At 33.0% G+C, this 14,717-nt stretch overlaps 1 protein-coding gene across 6 annotated transcripts in view; it reads right to left on the bottom strand.

Moving 5' to 3' along the window:
* BTBD10 (BTB domain containing 10) overlaps positions 1 to 14,717 on the bottom strand; it is a 62,732-nt gene that overhangs the window by 5,046 nt on the left and 42,969 nt on the right. For 4 of the 6 annotated variants that reach the window (XM_079102715.1, XM_079102719.1, XM_079102716.1 and 1 more), the window contains 5 exons: positions 13,565 to 13,667; positions 11,951 to 12,071; positions 7,216 to 7,413; positions 5,347 to 5,451; positions 4,585 to 4,695 (listed from right to left, as the gene is read on the bottom strand). In XM_079102715.1, the coding sequence (XP_078958841.1) occupies positions 4,585 to 4,695; positions 5,347 to 5,451; positions 7,216 to 7,413; positions 11,951 to 12,071; positions 13,565 to 13,667 (638 nt within the window). The remainder of the gene's footprint in view (positions 1 to 4,584; positions 4,696 to 5,346; positions 5,452 to 7,215; positions 7,414 to 11,950; positions 12,072 to 13,564; positions 13,668 to 14,717) is intronic. The other 2 variants (XM_079102718.1, XM_079102717.1) reach the window with 1 other exon arrangement.

Here is a 14,717-nt window from a genome sequence, read left to right as displayed (position 1 = left end):
AACAAATGTAAAAGAAACAACAGAATTATAAAATGATCATTTTGCAATCCCTAATGAAATTATTGATTCAGGCATGAATTATCAAGTAGTATTTAAACCTTTAGATAACAGCATGGAGCTGAACATTCTTATAGTGTCAAAATAATATCACACCAGGGATCAATTTACTCTTATAATGGAAGGAGCAGACTGTCACTTTATTGATCACTTAATAAAGATTTAAGTATGTCTTTAAATCTAATTTACAGTTTATAGGAATTACAGAAGAGGGAGGAATATATGGAGGTCACCAAAGAAGTAGGACAAATCCAAAAGTGGAACAACTGTCCCAGACTCTTCAACTGGGCAGTGCCATAAATAAAGAACTATTAAAGATTGACAGCTTTATCTATGTTAACCCAAGGTCAACATCATTCTAAATGGAGAAAAATTGAAAGCATTCCCTCTGAGAACTGGAACAAGACACCACATTTATTCAACATCATCCTTGAAATTCTAGACAGAGCAATTAGAAGAAAGAAATTAAAGGGATACAAATAGGAAAAGAAGAACTCAAACGATCACTATTTGCCGATGACATGATTCTATATTTAGAAGATGCAAAAAATTCCACCAGAAACATTCTAGAACTAATAAATTAATAGGAACAGTAGCAGGATATAAAATTAACACCAATCATTCAATGATAAATCCACTGAAAGAGAAATTAGAAAAACTACCCCATTTACAATAGCCTCAAAAAAAAAAAAAAAAAAAAAAAAACACAAAACTTGGGAATCAATCTAACAAAAGAGGTGAAAGACCTCTACAATGAAAACTACAGAACACTAAGGAAAGAAATTGAAGAAGACTTTAGAAGATGGAAAGATCTCCCATGCTCTTGGATAGGCAAAATTAACATTGTCAAAATGGCCATACTACCAAAGATGGTACGCAGATTTAATGCTATTCCTATTAAAATCCCAATGACATTCTTCATAGAAAAAGAAAAAGCAATCATGAAATTCATTTGGAAAAATAAGAGACCCAGAATAACCAAAGCAATCCTTAGCAAGAAAAATGAAGCAGGAGGCATCATAATGCCAGACGTTAACTTATACTACAGAGCTATCATAACAAAAACAGCATGATATTGGCACCAGAATTGATATGTAGACCAATAGTACAAAATAGAAGACACAAAGACAAACCCATATAAATACGGTTATTTCATACTAGACAAAGGTGCCAAAAAAAAAAACACTGGAGAAAAGACAGTCTATTTAAAAAATGGTGCTGGGAAAACTGGAAATCCATACGTAGCAAAATGAAATTAAATCAATCTCTCTCAACCTATACAAAAATCAAATCAAAGTGGATCAAAGGCTTAGCACTAGAACACAGACACTGTGGCTAACAGAAGAAAAAGTATGCCCAAATCTCCACCATGTTGGCTTAGGAACTGACTTCTTAACAGGACTCCTAAAGCATAAGAAGTAAAATCAAGAATCAATAAATGTGATATGATAGAAGTGGAATATCATACATAAAATGCCTCTTCACAGCAAAGGAAACAATCGATAACATGAAGAGACAGCCTACAGAATGGGAAAAAAATCTTTACCGCACACACCTCAGATAGAACACCAAAAGAACAAATATTCCAATCAATAAATGGGCAAAGGAACTGAACAGACACTTCACAGAACAAATACAATCGATCAACAAATATGTGAAAAAATATTCAACATCTCTAGCAATTAAATGAAAAATGCAAATCAAAACCACACTGATATTCCATCTCACTCCAGTCAGAATGACAATCATCAAGAATACAAGGCAACAATAACTGTTGGTAAGGATGGGGGGAAAAGGTACACTCATACATTGCTGGTAGAACTGCAGATTGGTACAACCACTATGGAAGGCACTATGGAGATTCTGAAGAAAACTTGGAATGGAACCACCATTTGACCCAGTCATCCAATTCCTAGGTTTATACCCAAAGGACTTAAAATCAGCATAATACAGAGATGCAGCCACATCGATGTTTATAACAGCTCAATTCATAATAGCTAAACAATGGAACCAACCCAGGTGCCCTTCAACCGATGAATGGATAAAGAAAATGTGTTCTATATACACAATGGGATATTTTTAAAGAAGAATGAAATTATGGCATTTGCCAGTAAATGGATGGAACTGGAAAAGTCAAATAAGTCAATCCCAAAAAACCAAAGGCCAACTGTTTTCTCAGATATGCAGATGCTAATTCACAATAAGGGGGGTGGAGAACAGTGGCATTTTGAACTAAACAGAGGGGAAGTGAAGAGAGGGGAGGGGGCATAAGGGCAGGAATGATAGTAGAATGAATTGGACATATTATCCTATATGCATATATTATTACATGACCCATGTAACTCTACATCATGTACAACCAGATGAATGAAAAGTTATATTCCATTTCTATATGTCTCAAAATGTATTCTACTGTCATGTATAACTGAGAACAAATTTTTTTAAAAAGACTGACAGATTTAACAAGCAGTTAAAGATGTGGTCCTGGACTAGATCCTAATTTGGAGAAACCAGCTATAAAAGACATTTTGGGTGACCAAGAAGGAACTATATAATCTAAACTGGTTCTACGGAATTATTCTTCATTTTGTTGGCTGAAATAAATTATTTTTACAAAAATGCTAAAATATGTAGAAGTGGAATATCAAATATAAAGGACTATTAAAGTTATTTTCATGGCATTAATGATAAGTAGTACTTGTCACTGGGTCCTTATGACTATATGAAAATTCATTTAAGAGGTTAGCTGGATGCTTAATGCACTAGCATCCCATTGTGATAGTAAAAGAAGTCCTCACTTTTGATATCTAACTTACATGTAGCTTTTATATAAATCATTTATTCACTATCTGAGACCCTCCTATACACTAAGCACTAGGCCACGTGATAGGTGTGCAATATGCAACTAGATTTCTCTCATAGAGCTCATAGCCCATAACTGAACACTATTAAATGGCACTTTGTTCTAAGGACCCCTTTTCATAGAGGTTCCAAGAAGGTTCAGTGGATCTAAATTATAAATAGTAGTAATCAAAAAATAAAAGAGAAAATAAAGTGAGAAGAAGGTCATTTCTAGTAAATCTCATTTGATCATCACAACAATCCTCTAAGATATTATATATCTATTGTACTAATACAGAAACTGATGCTCAGAAAGGCTGGGAGACTTGCCTTAAAACACTTACTTGGCCAGTACATTCTTACTATGACCCACAAGACCTGTATCCTCTGACCATACATTACCTCTACCAACATTCATACTCACTGTATCTCTTTAAAGCTCCTCCTCACTTACTATTTGAGTCATATTTGTGTTTTCTGCATCTTTATGCATACATTATGCTTATTCCTACCTCAACACTTCTGCACTTGCTGTTTTCTTTGCCTAGAACTATCCTTGTCTCATGCCTCAGCTCAACTGTCTCCTCCTCAGAAACACTTTCCCTATCCTCTCAAGTGTCTTCTCTCTAGCTCTGAGACCAGGTGCAAAGTGACAGATGAAGATGAGCATGAATGAATCAGTTTCAGCAATTCTGCTTTTTAAGCCCAAAGTCTCCTCCCCTTCCTACAAAATTCCTGTTTCTCATCATTCTTTCCAACATATCTCAACATCCCATTACTATGATCTCCAGCAGCTCAATCAGGTCCTTGATCAACACTAGAATCTTCATATCATCATCACAAACGCACCGTGAACTTACCTCATACCAGGTAATGTTTTAGGTACTTCTCGTGTTAACTTATTTCACCCTTACAATAACCTTATAGGGTATATACTAATGCTTCCATTTCAGATGAAGAAACTGAGATACAGAGTTTAAGTGCATCAGCCAAGATCAAACAGCAATTAAATCATGGGATTTGAACATAAGCAATCTCATTCCAGAGTCTTTCCTATTTACACTATATCTTATTATGACAAGAAAGATATTTCTTCTTAATAAGGATATTTTAAAATAAAAGCAGCATCTGATGAGGCAGATGGAAAAATTAATTTAAAACCATAAAACAAAAACAGTATTTAAACATATACACATTTAAATAAGATGAAAGTAGTTTTGTAATTTGTATTTAACATAAAAATAAGCTGTTATCATACCTTAAGACAACAGTAAGCTACTAGTATTACTGTTTCTAAATGAATTTTCAAAAAGTGACTTTTAATTCTATTTGGCTTCAAGGATCACCACAAGACAAGCAACTCTGTTGGTGTTATGGGAATGTACACACATGTATGCCCACACATACCACATGGGCTTTGTCAAAATTCACTTTTTCAAAAATGAATTAGAACAAATTATGGCAGAAAAGACAAAAATCTTCTCTCTATATCACTAGGTAATCTTACAAATAATATTTAATGGCCTTCTATTTGTCTTCTTAGATGAAAGTTAGCCGAGTTCTGTTAATTATGTCTTCTGCATAAACATTCTGTAATCATTTGCTGAATTTTTTTCTCAAACTATTCAAATTATATTCTAAACAGGATCCGATTTTAAAAAATATGAAATAATGAAAATGACTTACCTTCTATTCCCAATCTAATCTTCTTAAGACCCCTCTCCTTTAAAACTGATTTGGCCACATCTCTGTTTTCAATGTACTTGAAAAATCTATATAATTTTGTGCTATAAATAACTAGAAACAAAAAGACAAAATATTTTATATTAAAATCAACATAGAGATGAACTTAATTTTATCTTAATCATCAAACAGGACTAATAGCCCTAAAAACCCAAATAATGGATGCACTAGTGCCAAAGGATGACTAGCCAACATGACAGGACAATATTCAGTACAGTTAATGTAGAAGCAAATGCCTATTTAAGTGGAAACAAAAAAAGCTTTGATAACCAATCTGGTAACCCAATCCATAGGAAGAATCTCCTTCTGAAAGATACATCACATACACACTTATTGGCATGGGATTTGCCCCCAGTTTCAAATAAGAGAACCAAAAGAAGAAATCAACATACACATCATTATTGAGTAGGCAAAGTAAAGGACTTTGCTAGATGCCTTCAAGGGCTAGTCTGAAAAGGAAAAAAAAAAAAAAAAAAAAAAAATGCCTAGTCAAAGAGTACAGAACAGATACATTTCACATTTCATGGATTGAGCAACTATTAATAACTCCCCAAAAGACAAAGACCCACCCCACAAACTGTTTTCCATTCAGGCGAATAGCCCCACTTAATACTGATGTTAAAAAATGGCAGATTCGAGCATGTTCTGCCTAGGTTAGTCTGTTTAGAGCAAACTGGCTTTGCAAAGGACAGACATTCCACTGACAACATGTTGAGTCTTCCAAATGTGCTGGGAACTTCAGGGAGTTAGACTGATGGACCTTCCTCGCCTTCTCTCTTTCAGGTGGAGTTATCTCCCTTAAAAGGTGAACTGCAAAGGTTTTATCAAAAAAAGAAAGACACACTCACAAACCAAACATGCTGGTTTAAGAGCTAATAAAGGAAAATACATATACAAATTCTACTCATGGGATAAACCTGTGATTATTACTAAATCCTTAAGATTACTGGTATTTTAAGATAAAAGATTTTTTGACATCTCAGAAAAGGTAAAATTACATTGAGGAATCAGGCTGGAAAGGCTATCTCTATCTCCTCAAATGGAGAGGAACATATTTAGACAAATTAAGTAAAAATATTTTCAGTACTTGTAAGCTTCAAAGCTTAAAAAATACAGGAAAAAAAAAAGTTGAAATAGAAAGTTTAACAATGGAAAAGAAAAGACCAGGTCTATTTTAATTTCTTTATAATGTCATTTCTGAGTTCTATAGCTGGCTATATGTTGGAGTCAATTTTTTGAAAACTAAAACTATAAATAAGTTGGTTCATGCCTCTTTTCTGATAGAGATAATTTTGCATATTTCTTTTGATTTCTGTTATTCTTTCATTTTTCCTCTGTTATGTTCAACTTTTTGTTCCACATATTATTAGAGAAAACTACTGTCAGGAAAGAATCTAAGACTGAGGAAGCAGCAACAGAAATGCCTATTATACCTATCCACAAAATAATCAAAACACTCATTTAAATACATTGTATAAAGAAACTATCTCAGTGTCAACTCTGATACGTATGTTAAAAATATCTTTAGAAAAATCTTTTTAAGAAGTCAACAAAGTGGCACACACTGTAATCTCAGAAGCTTGGGAGGCTCAGACAGGAAGATTGCAAGTTCAAGTTCAGCCTCACCAATTTAATGAGGCCCTAAACAACTTAGTGAGACCCTGTTTCAAAATAAAAATAAAAAGGGCTAGGGGATGTACTCAATGGTAAATTCCCCCTGGGTTAAATCCCTGGTAGGCCCCCAGTACCTGCAAAAAAAAGAAGTAAATAAGAATACAGTTTGGAGTGAGTTTATTTTGTTTTTAGAAAAGGGTATGTATAATGGAAAAACCTAAGATTAAGGATTTTGGTACTTTCTATATTATTCTACTTTTTACTTAAACTAACCCTTACTGAGTCAATAGACTAGAAAAGAAGGAGCTAGCTTACTAAGCTTCTTGAAGGAACCATTCCTTCAACTCTTCTCCATTTATAAATACTCAAAAAATGCTAATATTAGGCTCATCAAAACAAACAACAACAACAAAAAAAAACTTACAAAAAATTGAACGACTCTAACCACAAAACTTTGGAAGTAAAATAAGAAAAAAGGTCAATGCTGATCAATGTGTGCTGTTTTTTTGTTTGTTTGTTTTTGTTTTTGTTTTCCAGAAACACCTAAAGAACTCCAGTTCCACAAAATCTTCTGAAGGGCCACACAATATTTAAAACAGAACATATGGAATTCAGTTACCCTCAGATAATCAACAAAGAGCAAACTACTTCTGTGCATGACAGATAGGCACAATTTTCTGTATAGGGCCAGATAGTAAATACTTTGGGCTTTGCGAGCCATGCAGTCTCTGTTGCAGCTACTCATCTCTGCCATGATAGCATGAAAGCAGCCATAGGCAACACATAAAAACTTTATAAAAACAGGCAGTGAGCTGAATTTGACCCACAGGCTAGTTTGCTGATCCCTGGTATAGTAAGAAGTACAATGTACTTGCTTTACAAAACCTGTCCTTGGATTAATATTATAAAAGATAAAGAGATAGCTGATTTATGAAAAGAAAAACATACCACAATACTTACTTTGTGAATATTCTTCTCCCATCTGTGGTGGATACTCCTCATCCCAATCAACTACATCATCATCTGTAAGCACCACTATATGGCATTCTCGTTCCCCACTCTGAGCACTAGCTACCATGAGAGGGAGGATCATTTCTTCCAAATAAAATTCAAATTGTCTACGAGCACCATCATTTGATAACTCATGCATCAGGGCACCTGAAATGAAACCCACAAAAGTGTCTTGATCTTTTGGATGGCTAAAGAAAAAGAAAAGAAGCAAAGCATAAATAAAACACCATTAGATCAAGTACTTTGGAACCCTATAGCTAATATACTAGTTATCCTACAGTGACCAAAACTTTTCCTAAAAAGTTCATATAGAAAATGAAAGAAAAGGTAGCTAACAACATCCAGTGGATGAAGAATGAGGGAACAAGGAGAGAATGATAAGTGGAAAGCTAAAAGAATGTCTAAGAGCCAGAGAAGAGTCAAAAAGAAATGGATGACTTAACAGTAGAACTTAAAAGAAATGACTTTAAAGACAGGGATGAGAGAAATACCAATAAATTTAATATCATTCAATATCTAATATCATTCAACATCTTCTAGCCAATTCAACATGATAAAAACAAAAAAAAAACTGTCACTTATGACAAGGTCAGTTACTAAGAAAACAAAATCAACTGAAAGACTATTAGCAATTATGGCTCAATACAAATGTATGAAATTTAGTAACTTGCTTATGTTAGTGTTTTAAAAATTTAAATGTATTCTACATATAATTAAAAATTTAAATATCTTCTACATATAACAAAATATAAGCTAAGAATAAACTTAATAAAATTAGAGCATAAATTATATGAAAAATATCAAAATTACCAAAAAGACATAAAAGTATAAATAAATGGAGAGACAGCATTTGGAACAAGAGTCAATATAGTAAATATGTTAATTCTTTTAAAAAATTAACTTCAGAGAATTCTAATGGAAAGCACAATTTTTAAATGATAAGTTTTTAAATATCCAGAGTAGATATGAGTATGTTTGAGCCTGACAATTATAATACAGACAAAGGGAAAGACTAATGATACCAGAGTATATCAGAGCATAATAGGGTCCTAAAAAGTTCAAGAGAGAATAAGATAACTTATTAATTCAGCAAATAAGTTTATTAAGTCCTCATTATATTCCAGGTACTGTAGACACAAAGTCAAAAAAGTATAGACTCTGTTCTTTCAAATCCAAACTAGTCTATCGCCACAAACTGAAAAACAGAGTGAGAGTGAAAGTTGGGGAGAAAGACAGCAAGAAAAGGGGAGAAGTGATAAGCAAATTCTATCTGCACCTCAGTGACTCAAGACAAGCTCTGCTTCTGAACTCTCTTTTGCAATAGGCTTGGACAGGACTAGGTCTGTAGCTTGATGTAAGAGTGCATATAGCGCACACACACACACACACACACACAGGGCTTGAATATAACTTCAGTGTTTTGGTCTTTGGTTGAAGTCCCATGCCTTCTGTATGATAATAATGTCTTTCTTCTTAGGCTTACTGAATTGGTACTTTATTCAGACTTTAAACTTCATTTTCCATCCTGTTGTCACTGTGTTTTTAAATTTCTTTTAGCTCTAGGCCTTTAAGCCTGAGGTCAACTCTGATTCTCAAAGCTTCTGGATTATAGTGCTTGCCTAGGAAGAGAATATAAACCCTCATACCTTGGGTTGGGAGCTACTAATTACCAGAGATTTCCTTTAGTATATGGTAAGTTGTATGACAGAAGACTGAGAAATCTTATACCAACCATCTTGCCTCTGAACATGCTACTTCTTCTGCCTTAGAACAAACTTCCTCTCCTTTCTCTTCTAACAAGCTTCTGTAATCACCATATCTGAATTAGGTATAGCCCCTATGTGCTCATTTAGCACTCTATTTTTTCTCTAACACTGATTGACTTGTCGGTCTTCTACACTATACCATAAGCAAAGACATTTTCTTCTTCTTCTTATTGTTGTTGTTGCCTTTTATGTACTTAATACCTGGCGTAAAGTGAGTACTCAATAAAAACACAGAATAAATGACTGATTGCTATGTGACCATTAAAACGAGTTGTTATTAAAAAATATTTACTAATATTGACATTCAGAATAAATTCCATGGGGAAATATTATAGTATGTACGATATGATCTGTTAATATTTCTTCTCTTTATTTTCTATTCTTGAAATATCCTTTTTCTTAAAAATAAACCCATACTTAATGTATTTCAGGGACTGTGGATATAGCTCAGTGGGTAGAGTGCTTGCCTTGCAAGCAAAAGGCCCTGGGTTCAATCCCCAGCACCGCAAAAAAAAAAAAAAAAAAAAAAAAAAAAAAAAAAAAGAATTCCATTTAAATAAAAGAGAACTAAGAAAGTTTTTAAGTGACTTCTTAAGAAACCCAAGTCCCTCTATTCAATGAACATTCAGTACCTATATACATTCTTCTTAAGAGACAAGCCTAGATATTTTGGTGCAAAGTGCCATCCTAAATATTCAGCAAAGACATATTTTCAGGAAAAAAATATTTTTTGCACTCAAATCTACACCTGCAGTATTCTTTAACATTTTTACAAGATCATTTCTAATCTCTTCAAATCCTATAGCTTTTTTTTAAAATAAAGTCTTTGAGGATTTCTAAATTTTTAGTAACATATTAAAGTGATCTAGAAACAACTGTATTATTTAAAAGCTATAAAAATCTAGGAGAGGAGCTGAAGAGATAGCTCCTTTTGGAGAGCGCTCGCCTAGCATGCTCAAGGACCGCGGTTCAAATCCCCCGCCGCTCAAATGAGAAAAAAAATAAATAGCTACAAAAATCTAGGAGAATCACATTACTTATATTTTATAAAAAATCAGATTCTTGTAATGTATTCTTATAAGCTAAATAATATCACAAATATATATTACAAATATATATGTAATATATATTTTATAAAAAAAGGATTGAACCCAGGGCCACTTAACCACTGAGCCACATCTCCAGCCCTTTTTATTTTTTTATTTAAATAGGGTCTTGCTAAGTTGCTAAGGCTGGCCTTGAACTTGTAATCTTCCTGCCTCAGCCTCCCAACCACTGGTATCACAGGTGTGCGCCACCGCACAGGCTTACAAAAAGATTCTTATTTTTAATCTCATAACAAATAAAAGATCTTAATGGAGATGATAAAATAAACTATGTCCAACAGATTACAGAATTAAAATTCATATAATCTGTAAGAAATTCTAATGCTTGTTTTTTACTGTTACCAAGGTTCAATATCCAATCATAGCGAGTTTAATTAAAAAGATCCCATGAATTAAAAAAAGACATAAAACTTGAAATCAAGGAAATAATGATCATGGTTTCAACTAAAACCATTTTTTGAGGCATAAAGAAACAGCAACTTTGTTCAAATTTATAGGTGTATGCTCCAGCTATCCAACTACTTGATTTTAAATTTTCAAGTATCATTTGTAGAGAACTGGATTCAGAGACAGACTATTTCTTTGTCCTATTAATATTTTTATGGAGACTAAAAGAATGTTTGGCAAAAATAACAGTACGCAGAAACAGATTTACTAGATGGTTATATTTAAGAATATAGTAGATGCCTTGAAAGTTTATTCTTCACAGAGCTCTAGAAACATGAGTTTTTGAGAGGGTATAACACTCCGCCAAGTAGGACTGAGCTGAGGTAATGAAATAAAGATAATTGTATATATGGAGCTAGTACAAGGCTATAACCAGATGCACAAAACTTTTTAAATGACTCCCCAACTTCATACAAAATAAAAAGTAACAGCATTAGCTTGGTATTTAAAGACCTTCCAAAATCTGGCCCACCTATTTACTTCCCCATCTCCTGGTCCTAATATAGTCTCTGCTTCAACTAGATTATTCCCAAAGTATATCTGTTACATCTTTACTCAAAAAAAACTCAAGCTCTTGGAAAAACTTCCTCACTCTGCTCTAAACTGTTCCTATTCATTCCTACCTGTCTCCTCTGAACCCTTCCCAAGCCCCTCTAAACCACATGACTTCCCCCTTCTGAAATTTCTCTAATCATTAAAATTCAAGTAAAAATTTAATATTTCTCATATATTACTTTGACTTTTTTGGTGTATGATCACCTCTTTTCTCAGGCATAAAGTAACAGCAGGTGATGCAGAGATGATCACCAAGGAAGAGTTGAGATCCTAAGTTCTAAGGCCCTACTCTGAGACTATGTTTGAAGATCCTCCATCAATTCACTTTAACATTATATATACATGAGATACAGGGATTCAATCTGTGATCTGTAAAAACAAGTACTGTTTATGCAAATTATTTCTAACACCCACAGGGCTCAGGATATTATCTCACATAGTAATATAAAAATTTATAAACTTTGGTAATGTGATCTGAGGAATGAAGCCAAATCACATGTGACCTAACCAAGGCTCCCAAGCTATGAGAAAAGACTATCAACAAATGACATAAGGAAACTGTCAAGGAGGAAAGCTAGGAAAGTTCATTTAAAAAAAAATTAAATTATTAAAGTTGAAAAAAATTCTGGAAAGTAATACAAAGATTATTCAGAACTCTGCAGACTTCCATAAATAATCTTCATGAAACTAAAATGCTTTATAATTCAATTAAACAAGTATTTGAAGTCTAGGTAAATAGCATACTTTGCCCTTTGCACTTCAATCTAACATAATTCTACAAACCACTTACACAGAAAGCACCATACTTACTGAGATCTCTACATTTAATAGTACTATATTCAAAAGAAATACAAAGATAATCGCAAGCTTCTCTCAGCTCAGGAATAGATATGCCATCAGGACAACGGATTATTCCTGTCTTATAGTAATCCTGAAAAAAGAAAAAGTAAAAAAAATGCATAAAATATCTGGAGCACAAAGTAGCCAAAACTTATTAAGGGTAGGTTGGTAGCATTTTCAAAAATAGTGGAGCTCTGATATTTCTTGATTATGGAATTTTAAATTCATATGGGACTTCAGTTCACCTCACAACTTTTTAATTTTGCCCATAAGGACAATTCAGGCCCAGACAGATTCACTGACTTATATTCACTGACTTATCTAGCCATACAATTATCTAACAGCAGACATCAGCTATTAAAACCTAGGTCTCACCATTTTCTTATTCATCTCTACTTTCTACTATATCATACCTGTTCGTATGTATTTTCCTCCTAGAAGTTATTTTTTATATAACTACTATAAAATTGTAAACTCTTTGTAAAAAGTAAGGAGGTTACTTTAAATAATTACTAGAAAACTGAACAAAATTTAAGGTTTTCAGTAAAGAACTGCAAAGTCATATCCAAGTATTAAGGTATGTAAAACAAAGTACACAATTAGATAATCTTCTAAATAGCATCATACGGTATTTCCATACTATTACAAACAATACCAATTATTTCCAAAATCTACTTTTAAAAAGTTATTAGATATTAGGAACTGGCCCCAGAATAATAGATAAGTTATTCTATAGCTGTGTTAAAAAAATTCTTAATGTCAAATCTATAGCAGATCAAATGTAAGTACAGGGAGCTAAATGAACTCCCCCCTGCAAATTAAGACCTATCTCAAGGTTTTTGAGGTTCAGAACACAAAAACCAGTAACATAATTTCTAAAATTGTTATATCAATAGAAGCAAAATATCTTCTGTACTTGTCCAAGTACCAAAAACCTGATCAAGAATATCAGTATTCTATCACAGGATCCTCCCCTTTCCTTTTTCCCCGAAATTATTTAAGGAAATTATATTGTACACTGTGGTACAAAATGTTACACTGTGTAAATCAAATCTTTATCAACAAATTGAAATTGTAAGTAGGGACTCAACATCAAATTCAAATATTCCTCAAAACAAAGGTTAAATCATAAAAAAAAAAAAAAAGAAGGTTTAAAACAAAGATGCTAACAAATAAATTCTGGAGATAATTTTTATACATTCAGAAGTTTACACATTGTTCGTTTGGGGCAATAAAATATTATCATTCATTGATGCCACACTCAGTGAAAATGACTGACTTACCACATTTAAGAGAATTAATAAGGGAGAAATAATGTGACTCCAGAAATTTTAGTACTAAATACTTTAAAAAACTGTCTATGCACACCTAAGAGATGAATCTTCCTATTTTTATCTTCCTATGGTCATAAAATAAATTTTTACATTATATTTATGTGCTAAAGAAAACATGAATTAGACGGTATTTAAGAAAAATGATGTATACTTTCAAAGAGATATCCAATAGAACTCTGCTTCCGCTCTAAGTACCTGCTAAGGAAGGGTCTTATAATGAAGACAACACATATATGAAACACTCACTCACCAGAATAGCTCGAAACACAGTGGAACCAATTCCTTCTGCCACTTCATACTCTCCCTTCTCATTGGGACGTGTAAAGTTATGTTCCCGGCCAGATCCAAACATCCTATCATAGTGAATAATTAAAAAGCATGTCAATAGGATACTTCATTCAAAAGGAAAATCAATGGACAAAAGTGAAACAGCATTATAATTTAAGCACTGAATTATATCATTAAATTATTCAAGAATTTTTTATCAGCAATTTATTCTGGCAAACATTATATGAACGTGTATGAAAACTATTTTGAAGCAGGGTGTTCTTCACTTCACTAGCTCAGTGGTAGAGTGCCTGTATAAGGTTCTAGGTTCAATCCTTGGCAACACACACACACACACACACACACACACACAAAACTGACAGGAATTAATAGTTGTAAAATTCCCTGTAACAATAAAATTCAATGATAAAATTCAGAAGCTAAAGAACTTTCCAACTCCTTCCCAGGAGGAAAAAGCCCAAAACAGTCATTCTCTGAGAAAAGGTAGTTTTTATCCAAAAACATAAAAAAGAAACCATGTTATGTGTGTTTTTTCCTTAAACTGCTGTTTTCATTGTAAAGTAGGGGCTATAATGTAGCACATTACAACAAACTAAGGGGAAAAGTAGATGATAAAGGCAAGCTGAGTTGTTACATGTTTACCAATCTTTAACTATGAATTTAAGACATCCAATTCATTCTTAGACTTGCATCAAGAATTGAAAAGTAAGCAATCAAATGCTAGGATAGACAAGAATGGAGAAATGAGGAAGAAAATGGAAAGTTTAAATGAGTACAAGGCTCTTAATATTGTTTTTATAAATAAAAATATGAACGGATTTATGCTTTTTCAAGTCACATTGTTCACCCATTAACAGTATCTATTTAGAAAAGATGATTTGCAAAATATGTTCTTTGCAATGAAAAATTTAATGTAGTACTCTTAAGAAAACTTAAAAATCATGATTAAAGAAAAGCTGAACCTCTGAATTCAAAGTAAACATGGTTGATCTAAGTATTTTATTCAATAGTTTTCTAAGTTAAGTGGCTTCCTCTTTTGTTGTAACATAGATACCCAGGGAGAACAAAGCTTTTTATTTCAAAGTTTCCAAAAAAATGCCAACTGCTTTCCAGTT

The sequence above is a fragment of the Sciurus vulgaris genome (assembly GCF_902686455.1).
Source record: "Sciurus vulgaris genome assembly, chromosome: 11".
NCBI classification, from domain to species: domain Eukaryota; kingdom Metazoa; phylum Chordata; class Mammalia; order Rodentia; family Sciuridae; genus Sciurus; species Sciurus vulgaris.
This window is presented reverse-complemented; position numbering and strand designations above follow the sequence as displayed.